Source organism: Etheostoma spectabile, chromosome 9 (genome assembly GCF_008692095.1).
Source record: "Etheostoma spectabile isolate EspeVRDwgs_2016 chromosome 9, UIUC_Espe_1.0, whole genome shotgun sequence".
Classification (NCBI taxonomy): domain Eukaryota; kingdom Metazoa; phylum Chordata; class Actinopteri; order Perciformes; family Percidae; genus Etheostoma; species Etheostoma spectabile.
This window is the reverse complement of record NC_045741.1, coordinates 9790585-9809190: the sequence shown is the minus strand read 5'-3', so window position 1 is coordinate 9809190 and position 18606 is coordinate 9790585. Positions and strand designations below refer to the sequence as shown.

The following is an 18606-nucleotide window of genomic DNA, read 5'->3' as shown; positions in this document are numbered from 1 at the left end:
CACAACGCAGAGTACTAACCACTATACGATCACGGCGAGCTAACCTCCGGGTGACGTGCTACGTTGTCACAGAATAACTTCTCCTATTGATACAGGGCACATTTCAATAAGTGTAGTGCATATTAAAGCAAAGACCGTATGCATAATATACAGATTCATCACTCAAAGGTAAAATGTTTGACCAGGATTATAGCAGCGATGTAAAACAGTCATGTGCTCTACGGAAATTTTAAATAGTAAAATTTTAGCCATAAAGACTGTAAAAAGGAACAGTCTAGGATTTTAGTTCAGGTTCTTTAGCTTAGATGGAATCAGTCTATGAGCATGCATCAATTTGTATATTGACAAAATAAGCGAGAGAATGAATAAGTCATTTGGCTTTAGTTATGTCGAGAAATATATAGTGAAGCAGATTCGGCTTTTGTTTCTCGGACTATGGGCGTGGCTTACGGCAGTTTAAAAATGTTTTCGATAACTGATTGGTCGAAAGCAGTGTATACTTATGGATCACGTGTATTCTCTCTACCCATTGGACAAGACGCAGCCACCCTCGTTTATAATTGGCTGATTAAACAACACGACCGAATTTCAAACTTGATCGTCATTCAGTGTTGTTGAAGGAAGCGTGTTTTAACGATTGCTAGTTGGCTAGTATCATCCCAGGCAGAATTAGCTAGTTGCAGTTAACATAAGGTTTTTAACAAACTAACTTCGTAACATGTAGCTAGCTTGCTAGCTATTAGCTACTGCTGTTTTTTAATTTGAAATGGCTGAAACGGTAAATTCAACACGGAGAGGATTTCTGGACTTCAGTCCAATAAAGAGAGACGACACTAACAAGGAGAACGATGTTCCCGTTTTGATTTTGACCCTGTTTTCAAAGGCTCCTTTTCTGTCATTTGGAACCGTAAAGTTGGGCACCTCCAAGTCTGTTGTTCTGCGTCTTGAGAACCCTACAGAGGATGCCGAAGCGCAGGTTACTGTTGAAAAGGTCCCGTCAAGTAAAGGCTTCTCTGTGGACCGCAACACGTTCACGATACAGGTATGTGTCTCGCTAACTAACAGCTTTTCTTTAACGTTAACGTACACGAAGGGGCACAACCTATGTGATTTTTTTTTGGCGCATTCAAGAAAATATAGCAAAAAAGAAGACTATAAGAAAATTCGCAGTTCGAATAAGTGCTTGTAAAAGGAACCCAGCTTAACGTTACAGTGGCGCTAAATACCGCTATAAAGTCATATGCTTGTCACCAATTTTCACTAACAGACATAAGCCTAACGTGTGTATATATATATATATATATATATATATATATAATATAATATATTTATATATTTATCTGGATAGTAGACATAAAGGAATTAAAAAAGAATTAACAACATTAATTTTATTGACGGCTATATTGCAATGCTTCCATGCGCTGTATCGCACCTCATTTACATAGCAACCCTTAACGTTACTCCTTTAAGTTGTTAGATCTTAAACGCTGTTCCATATAACTTTAACTAGACCTTTGTAACTACCTAGTTAATTAAAAACTGTTTAAGGCTAGTTTTGTAGAACTGACTATGAAGAAGATTAACACATCTGGTGTGAATGACAACAGTGGATCTTATTTACAAAGAAACTGTGAAAGGAAATGGGAAGTGAATTGTAAAGAAGTTGAAATTGGAGTTGGGCAATCTCGATTTTATATCGATATGAGACTAGGTATCGTCTTAGATTTTAGGATATCATAATATGGCGTAAGTGTTGTCTTTTCCTGGTTTTAAAGGCTGCATTACAGTAAAGTGATGACATTTCCTAAACGTACGAGACTGTTATAACTGTTCTATTATGGGCCTTTACCAATTTAACTAGTCATCATATCCACATTACTGGTGAATATTTATCAAAAATCTCATTGTGTACATATTTTGTGAGAGCACCTATAGTCAACACTACAATATCGTTGCCAAAAAAATGAATCTGTGGTCCTTATTTTATGGTCACACTATTGGAACGTATTCATATCCTTTATGATCTTTGTTTTGTCCATTGTAAGATTGCAATTGTTCCACATCTTAACTTGTGCTTTGTGTTTGCAGCCTGAGGACTCATTCAATTTGACAGTAACCTGGACTCCAACAGAAGAAGGTGGGATCAGAGAGCTCATCATCTTTAATGCAAATGGGATCCTCAAACACCAAGCTGTACTGCTTGGGAGAGCAGAAGCACCCAAAAAGAAAAAGGTAAATGTCCTCAGCTAAACACAGAGGCTGTTACAGCTACAATTGCAACCCAAGTAGATGAAGATTTTTATTAACTCTGGTTGAGCTGCAACAAATATTAAAAAAATTAGTTGATGGACAGAAAATTTGTTGGCAACTAGTTTGATAACCGAATAATCACTGGATTTAATTTTTTCAAAATATAAAAAAGATCTTGTTAGAAGTTCTAAAGTGTGAAAAGGTTCTTCTTTCGCTTCCTGATCAATAAAAAAAACACTTGATGACATTGCCTTTGTTTCTCGGATGTTATGTGGACAAAAACAATGAATCATGAATTTAATTGGCGAATTGATAAACCATTAAAATGATTTGCTGCCCTAAATTTAGGGCCAATTTGCTTCATTGGAACTTAGTTAAATTTGTCACAGGTTTTCATTTAAACAGGATCAGGAACTTTAACAACTACGTCCTATACTATAATTCTGACATGGCATATATCTTAGTTTTTCTTTTGTGTTTCAGAAAAGCTTATGGGACACAATCAAAAACAAAAGGGAGGGTGAAAAAGTAGCCGTGCCCAGGAGAAAGAAAACCGAACAGCCCCTGAAGATGGCTGCCAATAAAACCTTCCAAGTGTCCCGAAAGTCACAGTACAAACGAGAAAAGCCCCGCAGCCCACTTGCTTCTCCTAATGAGGGCAAAGCTGTCAGAGAGAGTTCCCTTTCCAAGGACTGTCCTGTTGACGATTACTCTCCGAATGTAGCGGAGAGGAAGGCCTTGAGTTCTGCCCTGAGGCAACGATCTCTGGGCTTGTCAGACCAGGAGAACATCCATCACGTCCAGAGAAACTCTCCCCTTGCCCTGCTCGTACCAACTAAAGTGCTAACGGACTCTGGCAACATGTCTGCTAGCCCAGATGCTTTGGTAGGCATACTGGAAAACAAAGATCTTGCCAAAATGCTCAACCGGACGCTGTCACCAATAGGGACACCAGAGATGTTCAAGAAGCTCATGCCGCGTATTCAGTCAGATAGCCCACTCTTTGCTACTGTGAAGTCAGTGGCTGATGATGCGGACAGTGGGTTGACTGGAACCCCGGTGCCATCGCTGAAAGATGCACTGGCCCTCATTGACTCTGATCTGATCCACATTAACACCAGTCCTCGAGACACGAGTTTGAGCGGTGGCTTTTCAGACTCACTGGAATCTAAGAGTGGGAGTCCCGTCTGTGGCCCTAAAATAAATGCCCTCAAAGCATTCCCTGAGCCCAGTGAGCCAAGACTTACTTTCTTTGTCAGCAAAAAGGTTGTAAGTGAGAATGTTGTTGTTTCCGAGGCCGATAATGCTGGGGTCAGAAAGGCCTCCTTTACCTCTGCCACAGTGACCAAGAGCAAAGCACCAGTGGAGGCAAACCTTTCAAGTGATAGGAAAATAAAGAAGTCAAGGCGAAGGCTCTTAGAAAAAACACTGGAGCTGTCTGACGGCGGCAGTCAGTGTGAGCCTGGACTAGGCACTCCCAACCTTCCTGTTATAGACCCAGACAGAGAAATCAAGAACTGTCAAAGCTCAGAAGCTGCCAGCTCCCTGTGTGATGATAGACACCAAGCCCAGGAGTTTTCCTCCTGCAGCCCGACTTTACGGCTTGACAGCTCACCTACACCCATCTCCTTCCCCGTCACCTCCCCTCCTTCTGTGGCCCCCGGTCGCTTCTCTTTCCCAGCCACTTCCTCACCTCATGCAGCTCCTGCTTCCATCGCTTTTACTGTCACCTCTCTGTCACCCCTGGGCTCATCTTCTCCACACATGTCTCCAACTCTTACGGCACCTCCGTCCGCTCAGGAAGACTCCTTTCCCATTCTCATGGCAGTGAAGAGCAAGAAGAGGAAGAGTGAGGAGTATTTGAAAAGTGATGCGAAGATTGTGGATCCTGGGAAGCCTGAGCGTGTCAAAAGGAGCAGGGGGGTAGCTGGAAAAACTGAGGCCCCAAGATCGATCCAGGAGAGGAGAAGTGCATCACAGAGACAACAGCCAAGAACAGCAGGTGAGCAAATGTGAAGTTTTATTTATGTTGGATGTTACGGTGTCTGATATGTTTCATAGAAATTCAAAAATACTGCAGATTAGGCCTGCACGATTCGGTGAAAAATATGAATCATAATATTTATCTTAGAATTGATTTCATGATTCACTGCCACGATTTCTTTTCTCACAAAGTGAGTCAAAACAATTTGGCCAAATCCAAACGTTGATATTTTTATTTATTTTTTAATTTATTTTTGGCCCCCATGTGAATCTCAGTGATGATGATTATTTATTTATAATTTTAAACTGTTTATTGATCCCCAGTTTGGAAATTACAATACAATGTACTGTAGGTAGGCTGAGTAACAAACGCCTCTCTGCATAACGCAACACCACAAACTACATTTTAAAATGATCATAAATTTGAGAAGGTAGGATTTATTGCAGGGCTGTTAGCTAAATGCCATTATGCCATTATAAATGGGCAATTGAGTATATAACTTGAATATTAGAGTGCATCAAGTAAGTGTTGTTTATTGTACTTTGTGTTATCAAATGATATGCAGTAAATGATGATTGGTTTGCTTTACAATTTTTATATATATACAGTATACAATATACTAAGCAATGGCATTAAGTTGGTTCATTAATCAAGTTAAGACGGTAAGACATTCTCTATTATTCAGCGGTTTTTCACTAACAACTCATAGGGCTCAAGTTTTAGAGCATTTTAAAAGCTAAGGCCACAATAAAATGTGTTTTTCACCCTATCTAGGCTCATGTCATGTTCACATTAGTACCTCTCAAAAGGCACGTAGACATACAGAAAATGTTTTTCTTACAATGCATACCCTACCTGATGGTTTGTAGGTAGTTACCTGCTGGAGTCTGATAAACAGGTCAGCCCCTGCTACAAAGATGTATCAAAACCTCTGTTGAATATCTTCCTTGGTTCTAGACTTTCTGTACTTACAATGATGTTTGTTTTATTTATCCCCCCCCCAGGCTCGGTGCGATCAATGACAACCTTGTCTCTAAGGACTGCAAGGTCTGTGGTTCCTGCCCAGGCAAAGCCATCCAGCTCCAAACTCTCCTCACGAGGTATTGATGTCAAATCAATGATGTCAAATTGCCTTAAATGAGACCTAATTGCTATGTTTGTAGTGAAGGTCTGTCTGGGAGTTTTGCCCACATAAATTTGTGGTGAAATTCAAAATGACCCCTTTCTATTGTTCACAGGTGCCCGGTCAGCTGTAGTTGCTGTAGCCCAGTCAAAGCTGACTTTCATTAAGCCGGCGCAAACAGGTATTTTGATGGCAGAACATTGTAGAATGTTTTGTGTGAGTGTGTCAAAGGGTAATTTGACTTTTGGTTTCTTAGTACAAAAAATTACTTTGTGCATCTACAATGGAAGACAGGTGCGTCAGAGGGGGACAAGCAGGTTGAAAGTTGCAAAGAAACTCCCGCACACTGTTTAACTCACAAAAAGTAATTAATTTAATAGTCAGCAGCGTTTTGGTGCTGGACCATCAACAGGCAAAATATTTGATTAATTAAAGACACGTGGGAGTTTCTTTGCAGCTTTTGTTCATCTTAAAATTTCAATTCTGTTTTTTGCACCCACTCTTTTCTCCTAGCCATACCGAGGCACCCGATGCCATTTGCAGCCACGAACATGTTCTATGATGAGAGGTGGATTGAGAAGCAGCAGAGGGGTTTCACATGGTGGATCAACTACGTTCTCACCCCAGATGACTTTAAAGTCAACACAGAAGTTGCTCATGGTAACATTTAGCAGGGTTTTACTAATCAAACAGGATGTGGGGAACATCTTTGTATTGTAGTGTATGGTTTGATTTCAAGAAATGTTAGATGATTTTATTGACTCGCTCATTAGTCTGAACATTTTTGATTCTTGATTTATTTCTTGTATAGTGAATGCTGTGTCCCTCGCCATGGGCAGTGATGACAATTACAGTGGGCCTAAAGCTCCCACCAAAGAGGAGATGTCTTTCAGCACCTACACGGCCCGGCGGAAGCTGAACCGCCTCCGTCGTTCTGCCTGCCAGCTGTTCACTTCTGAGGCCATGGTCAAGGCTATTCAGAGGCTCGAACTGGAGGTGGAGGCCAAGAGGCTGCTCGTCCGGAAAGACCGCCATCTTTGGAAGGACATTGGTAAATGAACATTACAGCATGAAACTTGCTGATGAAGGGTTTTGCAAAGTTCTCATCAAACCTGGGATATGCATGAAAGTAACTTGTTTCTTGCCATCTTTCAGGTGAACGAAGAAAAGTCCTCAACTGGCTTCTTTCATACAATCTGCTGTGGTTACGTATTGGGCTCGAGGTAATCTTATACAACTGTGTTTCTGCTTTTTTCTTTATTTTTTTGTACATGTCCGTTTCTTCACCATCCATGCTACGTTTGCTAAACACTATACTGTTCTCATCTGAAACACAATGTTGATCGTTTTCAGACAATCTACGGAGAGTTGATCTCACTGGAGAGCAACAGTGATGCCTTGGGTCTGGCTATGTTCATCCTCCAGCGGCTGCTCTGGAACCCCGACATCGCTGCTCAGTACAGACACGCCAAAGTGCCTAATCTATACAAAGACGGTAATTTTGGAGCATCAGTCAATGTGTCGTCTGAACTGAAGACTGAAATGTTTGCCGCTCTGGCAGTAATGCAGCAGACATATTCTGAGGTGGAGACTTTTACCTGGGGAACTACTTTTTGATTTAGTTGTATCCAAATTAATTAAAGGGATATTAAGTGACTTATTGGCTCAGGTTGTGTTTTCCCTTTCCTACCCAAGCAGAAATGGAAACCAATTTTTTGGAAACTTGACTTCTTGCCATTCTTTCACTGACATAAGCAAAACTAAATTTCTTGCCGACTACACAACAGCTATGACATTTTCTGCAGATATCTACACAATGAGAGCATGTTGTCTTCAAGTCAGGTAGTTTATTATTTGGTAGATCAGTGTGCATGACGCTAAAAATCATCTGTACGCGAGTTTTGATGACAGCTAAAGGGTGTTGACAACTAAAGGGTGTTCATTGGGTCTCCATTTTTATGGGAAATCAGCACTGCAAAGCTTTTACCAAATTATGCTTCAGTATCTAGAATTGCCAGGAATTTCCAGCTGCAAATTCCGATTATTTTCATAATCAGTTAGGCTGCTGATTATTTGGTAATTTAGCAATTATTCATTTGACAATATCAGGACAGAAAAGCGCTCCATCAAAATTTCATACCGTCTGTAGTGAGGTTTTAAAATGTCTACTTTTGTCAGATTAGTAGTCCAAACTCCAACATATATTGATTTTAAAATGATACAACTGCAAATCATCACATTTAAAAAGCTGGAACCAAAACAAATGCTAGAGTATAACAAAAGAATTGCATTTCATGTAGTTCTATTGCAAGTTGTCTATGTTGTGTACGTTGTCAGACTTGTGTTACCCTGGCATGGTGTTGACATCTCTTTGCCTGTCCTCGGTTAGGCCACGAGGAGGCGCTGTCTCGCTTCACTCTGAAGAAGCTGCTCCTGCTGGTGTGTTTCTTGGACAAATGCAAACAGTCCCGGCTGATTGAGCACGACCCCTGTCTGTTCTGCTTGGACGCAGAGTTCAAGGTACTCCTCCCATGTCAACACAACAAACATTAAACATCAAATTAAAAGACAACTTTAAATTTCTTTCTCACTAAGGGCCAAAGATGCAACCATATCAAATAAGTTAAACCCTAAATTATACTTTAGAATTCTTTTTTTTATTTTTTTACAATTTTAGTATTTACATCTTGTCTCAGAGATCATTTATTTGTGGATTTTTTTAATAATTAAATTATTTTAATAATTAAAGTTATCCGATGCTGTTTATACCAAAACTAAGAATAATTATGATACAAAAGCTATACAAGTTATGGAGAAATTGGGTTCAGAAACATTAAGAAGGCTTGAATTTATGTAACAAATGTCTATTCTGAATCTGCTGATGGCATAGAAACAGACACTGGCAGTTGAGACCAACACCCTCAACTTAAATGATGAATGTGTTGTATTAAACTCTGCCATGCTGTATGCTTTTATTTTCTCTAAACAGACAAGTAAAGACCTGCTCCTGGCCTTCTCCAGGGACTTCCTGAGTGGAGAGGGGATCCTCCCCCGGCACCTCGGCTACCTGGGGTTACCTGTCTCCCACGCTCAGACGCCCCTGGACGAGTTCAACTTTGCTGTGAAGAATTTGACAGTTGACTTGAAATGCGGCATTCGTCTAGTGTGAGTTAGTCGTGAATTTTAATGTGATGCTCTGATTTCCGTCGGATATTTGCTTCTCTCAAAGGTCAGGCTCAGCTACACTGCAGTATACCTGCAGCTGGGAGGGAATCAGTGTTCAGCAGAGCTGTTTCAGACCGGGGGTTTCCTCATGTGATTCTCACTGAAGGATGCTCTCTCCAACCAATATAACAGTATTACTCTCTGATCATAGTTCAATCCCATGCATGTGTTTCATAAAATTTGTGGTTTCTGGTTGTAATAAGTTGTTGCGGGCAATGTTGGCGACCAATTAGCAGTTTTAGCTTCATGGCAGGATTGGCATAACATCATTTTTGAATCGGTACGAAGAAGAAGCTCTACTCGAGACTAGCAATATAGTTTCATCTGTAATTGATTTATCAACTATCTTTCCAGAAAATGGTAGGTAGATAGATAGATAGATAGATAGATGTTGTAATATACAATCTTTACGATAGAAGTTTTTATCCATATTGTGCACCCCTAGTTGGGGAGGCAGGGAAATTACATATTACTTAATTTACACATGGAGCTAATTGGGTGAATAATCAACACTGTGACAGAGGCTGTCAACCCAAAAACATGCCGCAATTTGATTTTATTTAATGTATCTGAAGGTGCAACATGTGACGAGTAGCTCGTTGCAAATTGGTTTTCTGACAAAAATTTGATTCCTACTGCTGTTTAAAAAAAGTTAAAACAAAAATGCTTCATAGGGTGACACAATCTCAAGCCGCTGATCAAGAGTGACCCGTGTAGTTGTCTAAAAATTATGTAGATTGTGGTCATTTAGGTCTCTTGAACTATCAGCATTCATTGATTCCACAGTAGAAGAAAGATGTGAGGTTATTGGAATAAAAAAGTCCTAAGATGTAAATAATAGAGGCAAAGTTTCTTGTGCATTATCATTTTAAAGTAGGTCTTTCATGTGGTGTTTGCTTCCAGGCGTGTGATGGAGCTCCTCATCCAGGAGTGGAGTTTGTCGGCCAAGCTCCGTCTGCCAGCCATCAGCCGTCTGCAGAAGGTCCACAACGTCGACATTGCTTTGCAAGTGCTCAAAAGTAAAGGGGTCGACCTCAAGGATGAACACGGTAATTGTTGTTTTTCTCCCGAGCAAACCAAAAACCGCGGACACGCTCAACCTGAATAGTGTTTGTCCTCCACAAAATGAGATTTTCATGTTACGGCTTGATGTTTTCTTTAACAGAAGTGGTGCACATTCATATTTATGTATTTTCTTACTGGGCTTTTTTGTCCATTGTGAAACTTTTTGTTCAATTATTTCGTCTTTCACTTCATGAACACCTGCCATTTCACTGCACACGTTTTTTTGGATGTTTGATCCCCAGCTGTTGTTGTTGTACAGCTGCACAGCACCATAAATGGATTGCTTTTCCGATTGCTTGGTTGTGTGTGCACTTCTGCATTAGTGAACGTGTCAGAGTGACTAAGCTGTCCTTGACAAAAGATACCATTTCAAGTACATTAAAGAAATTGGAAAAGTAAATGCAATAACTTTGCTTGCAGCTCAATCACAAAAAAGATCACCCTTAATGCTTTAAAATAATAGTCCTTTTCAATTACAAAAAATGGCTTTAGCAACAGCTGTGGCCAGTGTCCCATTGGCTAACGTAGAGGGGGTGGGATTCACGTCCTAGACATGGAGGCGAACAGTCAAGGGAAAAGTCCATAGAGAGTCCATGAAGGCATCGGAACAAAGTATTTCAGGAACTTTTTGATTAATTTGGAAATACTTTGTTATGTGGCAAGTGAATTCATAAGAAGTAACATTTATCCACGAACAAACCGATTTCTCTTGGCACAGCTACCAGAAAACGTACAACTTTCAGACAGGTTGCTCATGTTACACCTACTATGTGTCATCAAGCTCAGTTTGAAGCTGCGCAGCCATCCCTGGAAAAGTGCTTCTAATAGACTTCACTGTTCTCCATTGAGGTATATGTTGCTGTGTCCATTTCTTTGACTGTCTATGGTTTGGCTTCACTTTTGGGGAGCTGTAAAGTCGTCCATAAATATAAACTGTCTGCGGGTCGAACCCAAAGATATTCCATTTACTATAGGTGCTTCTCATGTCGCTTACATCACCTATATTCCTTGCATCCCCACCAAGGACGCAACGAGGAAATGTGTTTTTAGAGGGATGAGTCGTCCTATCCTCTGAAGCGTTGCATGAATTTGTCAGCTGTCTGGGCGAGGTTAGCAACTCCTTCAGCTGCACGGCTTCTGGAAGGCTGCTCTTGTGTATCCTCGCTCTTGGCTTCTCGGTCATCCCTCCTCGATGCTCGCTCCCCGGTTGTCGGGGCAGAAATGATAGCTTCGAGACGGGGACTGAGGGGCTATCGAATAAAGGCCATGAGATGCAGCTTATGATACGAAACTGAGAAAAGTTGTAAAGTAATGAGACTTCAATGCAATGGTTTGATGTAGTTCATATGCATTTAAGCATTGTCTTTTATTTTCAGGCTCCATCATCGATTCCAGAGACATTGTGGATGGACACAGAGAGAAGACACTAAGCCTCTTGTGGAAAATCATCTTTGCGTTTCATGTGTGTACCTGACTTTGCGTCAAATCTGCCAGTAGGGTACAAAATTAATCCTTGTTTTTTTTTAATCTGTGGAAAGATTTGATTGATATGCTGTTATCACATGATCTGTTAAGGTGGAGGTGATTTTGGACGAGGATCAGCTGAGGGAGGAAATTGGCTTCCTTAAGAAAACCTTGAGGACCAAACGGAGGCTGGCGTCTCTGAGGGCCGACCAGGGCCTTCAGCCAAGTCCCGCAAAGACCAGGGTCCTGTATGAACACAGCAGCACTAAGATTACCCTGCTGATGGACTGGGCCCGCGCTGTGTGTGACTTCTACAATCTCAAGGTGAGTTTGAAATATTTAGTCTTGGGCCCATGAGCTTAAAATAAAAAATGTCAGTGTTTTAAAAAGTTTATGTTGGTTAGGATTTTATTTCAACTCGTTAAACAGGATGGAGTGTTACTTTGTTCACCTCCTGTCATCCGGTGTACCATTGAACTGTTTGTTGCTGTGTCCAGAACTGTTGTTCTCTTGTAGCCTTTGGTGTGGTGTATTTGGTGTTGGTTTCATCTGAAAACCTTTTTAAGGGTTAAAAAGTAAACTTAATATTTAGGTTGGTTTTTGTTTGGGTTGCTAAACTGCTGCATGTGGCCAGAGGTTGCTACATTTCTCATGTCGAACTGTCACAGACCCAAAAATCCAACTTTTAGAAAACTGTAAATGAAGTGTGTCGGCTGTCTGTGCAGGTGGAGAACTTCACAGTGACGTTCTCGGATGGCCGCGTCCTCTGCTACCTTATCCACCACTACCACCCATGTCTACTCCCAGAGAGGGCTGTCAGTCACAGCACCACCCAAACTGTCGAGTGCTCACCGAGGGGTCGCCTGGAGCTCGACTGCTCAGCCAGCGATTCTGACAACTCCTTTGACTCTTTGCCGACAGCCTTGAACGGTACTTGTCAGCTGTGTGCTGTGTCTTTTGTGTAATTGTCTGCTTGGGTGCACAGTTTAAAGATGTTGAGACATTTGTGGTGCATTAGTGTAGAAACTGGGTATTTGACAAGATGTCTGCAACATTCAGGGGGGAAAAAACTGAAAAATCAGGACTATAAAGTCAGGTTTATTTCTGTCAGCATTTGTAAGTTTCCCTATCATGTTTTATACAGTCATTGCATTAGCCCAGGATTTTAGCTGGCTTTATCCACAGTACACCTACTTGTTAGGGGATCAAGACTTTTTATTCAAAACAAACATTCATGAGGAGTGTACTCCATTTCAAAATTATAGCCACTGTGTGTAAAAGCGTGAAACGCAGAGGTATGTCCCTCTTTGGCTAAAGTATTTTAAAGATGGAGGCACAACATGGCAGATACAAGAAACTTGTTTGTATGTGTTCTGAATGATTCTAAATGACAGATTTTTTTCAGAATCAACTAAAAACATTACACAATGGAGCTTTAAAAAATATAAATTAAGATGAAACAGGATGACTAGAGGTAGACTAGGTTAAACTGTGTTTGGTCTCAACTAAAGCTAAAGCTTCCAAAAATAAAGTGTTTTCAACTTCCCTTTAATAATTACCACACCCACAATTGCTATGGTGAGGCCAATCAGTGGCCTAGCTGTCAATCAAAATCAGTGGATCAGATCTATAACCAAAGTGTGGGAGGTTTTAAAATAATTACTTTTCTTTATATAATAAACAAACTGCTTTTTGGGCTCCTACAAGGAGAATGTCATTAAAGTACACCGGTGTTGCTTTGGAAATTCATTGAAAAATAAATTAAATCTGGACTCAACATGCAAAACGTTAAGCATTTAACTTGATTTCTCCTCATTTCCAAATGTGGAAAGACCATTATTTAATCATAGGATACATTTAGAAACAAATGAATGACTGCATGTCATTCCTCAAAAATAAAATGTAAATTTGTAAACTTATTTGTAGGGCTTTTGAAAAAGATTATGAAGAAATTAAAAAGACAGAAACCGACTTATTAACCCGTTATTTTGGTCAACAGGCCCAGATTCAGTGGACTTTAAAGAGCTACTGGAGAATGAGAAAAACAACTTCAGACTGGTCAACACGGCTGTGTCTTTCCTGGGTGGAGTTCCTGCCATGATCAACCCAGGTGACATGTCCAACACGATCCCCAATGAGAAGGTGAGACCAGCCACAAGGTTTTCTCTCCCCTCTGCAGAAACACAGATTGTTTTCATCAAATGCAAAGCTGTATAAATCTGCTTCATATTCTTAGTCAACATCACCAAAATATAACAAATTCGTCATTAGAGCAGGCTGTTGCCTGGAAGCCAGAGCTGTCGGGTTTTCCAGCATTAAAAGAATAGTGTTCATGTTCATAAATATGAGGTCATAGGTGAAGCCCTGAAAGTATGTTTTGCTTAAAGGGCCATAAATGTGGCTTTCATTTTAGTACACCATAAATATCTACTAGCAAAGATAAGAACTTGCTTAACACGGCAAATGCATGATAATGAAATGCATGTTTATTTAACCCTTATGTTGTTCTTGAGTCAAATTGACCCGTTTTTAGACTGTTTTACATCAGAACATTTCAACCAAATTGCCCAAAAATAACATGGATAATTCCATACAACATTCTTCAGGGGAAATTAATGATTACTGTCATTGTTTTTGTTTTTTTCTTTTTTTGGTGTTTTATCTAATCTTGGCATTTTAATTATTTTTTTTCTGGTTTAGAAACAGTATCCAGACTAAACTTAATAGTATATATAATATACTATTACTAGTATAGTAATAATTTCTTCCTTTTTAAGTGTGTCTGTGTGTGTCTGTGTGTGTCTGTGTGTGTCTGTGTGTGTCTGTGTGTGTCTGTGTTGTCCGTGGGGTGGTCGCTGTGTGTGTCGTGTGGTCGTGTGTGTCCGTGTGTGTCCGTGTGTGTCCGTGTGTTGTCCGTGTGTGGCCGTTGTGTGTCGTGTGTGTCCGACCATGAATTTCAAGAATAAGTGTAACACCTTGTTATTAAACCAGCTCGGGTTTAAAAAAAAAAGCTCCAAGAGCATGGAAAAAGTGAGAAATTAATCATTAAAAAAGCGACAAACATTGAAAAAGCCCAAATAAAATTTCCTTTTCAGTTTTGACCTGGAAGGACAAGTTCATGGTTAATGGGAAGACAACAAGGGTTAAAGCAAATTAAGTTTAGAGCTTTAGAAGTTTTTACAGAGTCTCTCAAATAGGAACTTCTTGAAGGCAGGACACCCCCATGACTGAAAATTAGTCAGAGGATAAAACATTGTTTTTTGAGCAAAATCACAATTACAGTTAGCTATAAATGCTGAGGTCTTTAGGCAGGTGAAGGACTTAAAGTGCTTTTATTACCTGAACATTTCTAATTTGAAAATTTTAAGTTATACCGGCATGCTTTGGCATACAGTATGACCTGCACTAACGCTAATGTAAGCCACCAGTAGTTATTCAGCTAAAACTACTAAAAATTGTCCTTTTTTTTTTTTAAGACTTATGTCTCCTTTGTCTGGCTTATTTCTTTGTGAGAGGTTTCTAATTCTGTCTTTTATTGAGGCAAATACAGATTACATGGTCAGGGACACAACACCATTTATGATGTTTCAAGATTTTATCACCATGTACACTGTACATTAAATCATGTCTTTACTGTGCAATATCTTTCATCACAAAGTATGACCAAGTCCAGTAACATATTTTATGTATCTGTCCTCCCAAATATGAAAAATAGTGAATATTTAATAGGTTTTAAAGTAATCAGGGTTTAGACTGACTGCTTTAAACCGTCATTAAATCTGTAGGAAAAGGATGCAAGGCTACACATCATCATCATATATGTGTGTTTATTTACAGGTTGTGATGTCCTACCTGTCCTTCTTGTGTGCTCGTCTTCTGGACCTGCGGAACGAAACCAGAGCAGCTCGGGTCATACAAGGCGCCTGGAGGAGATACAGATTAAAGAAGGATCTGCAGCTCTACAAGGTTGGTGAAGTGTTTGGTACAACTGCAAAGTAATGGGAGTTTTATTTAGCTGATCTTTTATTTTATTTTTGCAAATTCAGTCATCGGTGAGGCCATTTATTTCAGCTGGAACCAACATTAATCTGTCACAGACTTTGAAGAAAACCGTTCTGTGTGTTCATGTTTTGTGCTCTTTTATCCTGCTTTATTTTCTATTAAACAAGTCATTTGATGCATTAATATCAAAATATTGATTTATATCCGCTGTAAGCATGAAGGAGACAGAAAGGGGTCACTTATACTGATGAACATACAGATAATTATCACGTCAATCTGCAGAAAACTAAAATGAATGACAAATAATAAGCATCTTTCTTTTTTTTCTTTTTCTTTTTTTTTGGGGGGGGGACACAGGAGAGAAACTTGGCCGCTGTGAAACTCCAGTTAGTTGTGAGGAGTTTTCTCCAGAAGCGCAGAGCTAAGAGGCAGAATCAAGCTGCCGTTGTCATCCAATCAGTCTGGAGGTGTTATGTAGCCCGCAACAGGCTGAGGCTAAAAAAACAGGCTAAACTTTGGGCTCTGCAGCATGAATCTGCAACCGTCATCCAGGTAGGTGTTTATTGCATGTGTGAGGATGCAAAGAACTGTTAACAAAATCTAAAGTTGTATGTGATAAACCATTTAGAGTTTTTGAGTTAATATCTACAGTTGATTTGAAATGAAAAATGTCACCTAGCAGATGTTACAGTAGAAATAAAAGGGTATGTTTTAGCATTAAGGGGTGAAAAAAGATTTTAAACTATTTTAGTTTTAAAAGTTTTGGTCATGAATCTACATTCTGTTTAGTTACAATTTGTGATTATGCTTCAATTTCAATGTCTGTCCATTTGGTTGCATCAATTCCACCTGCTTCATAATGACCCCTGCTTGTGTAATTGTTCTTTGAATAGATTGTTCTTATCTTGTCCACGCAGGCTCAGTGGAGGATGTTTTCGGCCAGGAGGGCTTACCAATGCCTTAGATACCAAGCCATTGTTGTCCAAGCACAATGGCGAATGAAGAGGGCAGCTGCTGCTTATGGAAGAATCTATTGGGCGGCAACTGTCATTCAGAAGAACTCGCGAGCATGGGCTCTGTCAAAAAGAGATCGGAAACATTATCTCTCCCTTAGAGCAGCACTGGTGAAAATACAAAGGGGGTACAGAAGATGGAAAACCCAGAAAACTGAAAAGGAAAACTGTGCTGCCAAAGTGATACAAGCTGCGTTCAAGCAATGGTATGAGGAGAAAATGGCTAAAAGAACTGCTACCGCTTTGAGGATTCAGTCCTGGTATAGAATGCAGAGGTGTGTCCATCAATACAGAAAGATCCTGAAAAGCACTGTGCTCATTCAAGCCCATTACAGAGGTCATGCACAGAGGCGCTGCTTTCAGATGTTAAAACTGCAGCACCACTCGGCTATTGTCATTCAAAGTGCGTTCAGAGGACATGCTGTCAGAAAACAGGTGGCGAAGATGAGACGCGCTGTCGTCCTAATCCAGCGCTGGTTCAGGGCCTCCGTGGAAAGAGACTTTGAAAGGCAAATGTTTGTGAGGATGAAATGTGCTGCCATTACCATACAGGCATCTTATCGTGGAAAAATGGCTCGGGAGTCCCTCAATAAACAGCACCAGGCAGCAACAGTAATCCAGGCAGCTTTTCGGAAGTATGCAGCCCAAAGGCGCTACCTTGTGCTGAGAAAAGCTTCAACTGTGATACAGCAAAAGTACAGAGCCACAATTTTGTCCCTTAAGACAAAGCAGGATTATGATTCTCTTAGGAATGCTGCACTTGTCATACAAGCTAACTGGAGAGGCAAAGCTGACAGGAAGAGGATAGGGAGGCGACACCAGTGTGCTACACTGATACAGGCTCACTACCGTCGGCACAAAGCACAAGCAGAATACAGGTCCAAGAAGGCCTGTACTGTGGTCATACAGCGTCACTACAGAGCTTATGTGGCAGGAAAAGAGATGAGGAAAGCGTATGAGCACATAAGAGCAGCCTGTGTTACACTCCAAGCTGGATTTAGAGCCATGAGAGTTAGGACAGAGCTGAAGAAAAGTCACTGGGCAGCGACTGTCATTCAGGCTTCAGTTAGGATGTTTTTATGTCGGAAACGGTATTTCTTCCTACAAAGTGCAGCAATTATCATCCAAAGCCGATACAGAGCTCTTCTTCTCTGCAAGGCACAACAAAAAGAATACAAAGAGCTAAAGCAGGCCACCGTAAAGATACAAGCTGTCTACCGGGGATTTAGAGTGAGAGATGACCTAAAGAAGAAGCACAACTCTGCCAGAGCAATCCAAGCTCATTTCAGGATGCACAGAATGCGTATGGCTTACCTTGCCACCAAGTTTGCTGCCATCATTATTCAGGAACGCTACAGGGCCAAAATGCTCAGGGATCAACAGGTGCAGAGTTACAGGACCATGAAATCTGCAGCTGTAGTCATCCAGGCAGCATATCGTGGCCACAGGGCCAGGAGGAAGATTGTAGAGATGCACCGAGCTGCTACAATCATTCAGAGAAAGTTTCTCACCATTTGGGATAGAAATATGTTCTTAGCGCTCAAGGCAGCTGCGTTGGTTTGTCAGCAGAGGTACAGAGCAGTAACTCTGGCAAGAAAAGACCGTTTGGACTATCTGTCAAAGCGCAGCGCAGTCATTTGTCTGCAGGCAGCCTACAGAGGATGTAAAATCAGAAAGCAGTTGCGCATCCAGCACATGGCAGCTGTAACAATTCAGTCTCACTTCCGAAAGTACCAGCAGAGAACCTATTACACAAAGCTTCACAGGACTGCCAGTGTTTTGCAAGCACGTTACAGAGCCAACAAGAAAATGAGAGAGGAGATGCAAGCCCTGCGTGCCATGAGAAATGCTGCTGTTGTCTTACAAGCTGCCTTCCGAGGAATGAAATCCCGTGAAATTACTAAACAAAGGCATCAAGCTGCCCGTGTTATCCAGAGAGGTTACAGAACATACAGTGAACACAAGCAGTATTTGACTTTGAAATCCTCCGTCATCACCATTCAGCGGAGGTATCGGGCCACTGTAGCCGCAAAGGAGCAAATGCAAAAATACCGAAAAATGCGCAGTGCTGCTGTTGTCCTCCAGGCAGCATACAGAGGCCAGCAGGTCAGAAAGGAGGTTGCTCAATGTCATCACGCTGCCACTGTGATCCAGTTTCTGTCATCCAAGCAAACCTCAAGAGACATAAACAGCAGCAGCCTTCAGGAAGCAACGCTGGGCAGCCTGTGTCTTACAGCAGAGTTTAGAGCTCGAGACAGAGAAACATTGAGTAAAACATTATCAGGAGTGTAGGAAAGCTGTCATCAAACTTCAAATCTTCTCCGTGGTATGAAATCCAGGAGAATCCTCAAACAAAGGCAATGCTGCCAGTATTACCAGAGAGGTTACAGAACATACAGGAACACAAGCAGTATCTGACTTGAAATCTCCGTCATCACCATTCAGCGGAGGTATCGGGCCACTGTAGCCGCAAAGGAATA

General features: G+C 40.9%; 1 protein-coding gene across 1 annotated transcript in view; it reads left to right on the top strand.

The window, feature by feature from the left end:
- Positions 1 to 605: 605 nt before the first annotated feature.
- Positions 606 to 18606, top strand: part of aspm (assembly factor for spindle microtubules) — a 23410-nt gene continuing 5409 nt past the window's right edge. Inside the window, exons 1-19 of the mRNA XM_032526213.1 lie at positions 606 to 1042; positions 2089 to 2232; positions 2734 to 4252; positions 5239 to 5334; positions 5473 to 5538; positions 5871 to 6017; positions 6169 to 6408; positions 6513 to 6580; positions 6711 to 6852; positions 7747 to 7877; positions 8347 to 8522; positions 9486 to 9631; positions 11024 to 11109; positions 11223 to 11435; positions 11837 to 12041; positions 13111 to 13253; positions 14949 to 15077; positions 15471 to 15665; positions 16031 to 18211. Coding sequence (XP_032382104.1) covers positions 767 to 1042; positions 2089 to 2232; positions 2734 to 4252; positions 5239 to 5334; positions 5473 to 5538; positions 5871 to 6017; positions 6169 to 6408; positions 6513 to 6580; positions 6711 to 6852; positions 7747 to 7877; positions 8347 to 8522; positions 9486 to 9631; positions 11024 to 11109; positions 11223 to 11435; positions 11837 to 12041; positions 13111 to 13253; positions 14949 to 15077; positions 15471 to 15665; positions 16031 to 18211 — 6303 coding nt within the window. The 5' untranslated portion in view covers positions 606 to 766. The remainder of the gene's footprint in view (positions 1043 to 2088; positions 2233 to 2733; positions 4253 to 5238; positions 5335 to 5472; positions 5539 to 5870; positions 6018 to 6168; positions 6409 to 6512; positions 6581 to 6710; positions 6853 to 7746; positions 7878 to 8346; positions 8523 to 9485; positions 9632 to 11023; positions 11110 to 11222; positions 11436 to 11836; positions 12042 to 13110; positions 13254 to 14948; positions 15078 to 15470; positions 15666 to 16030; positions 18212 to 18606) is intronic.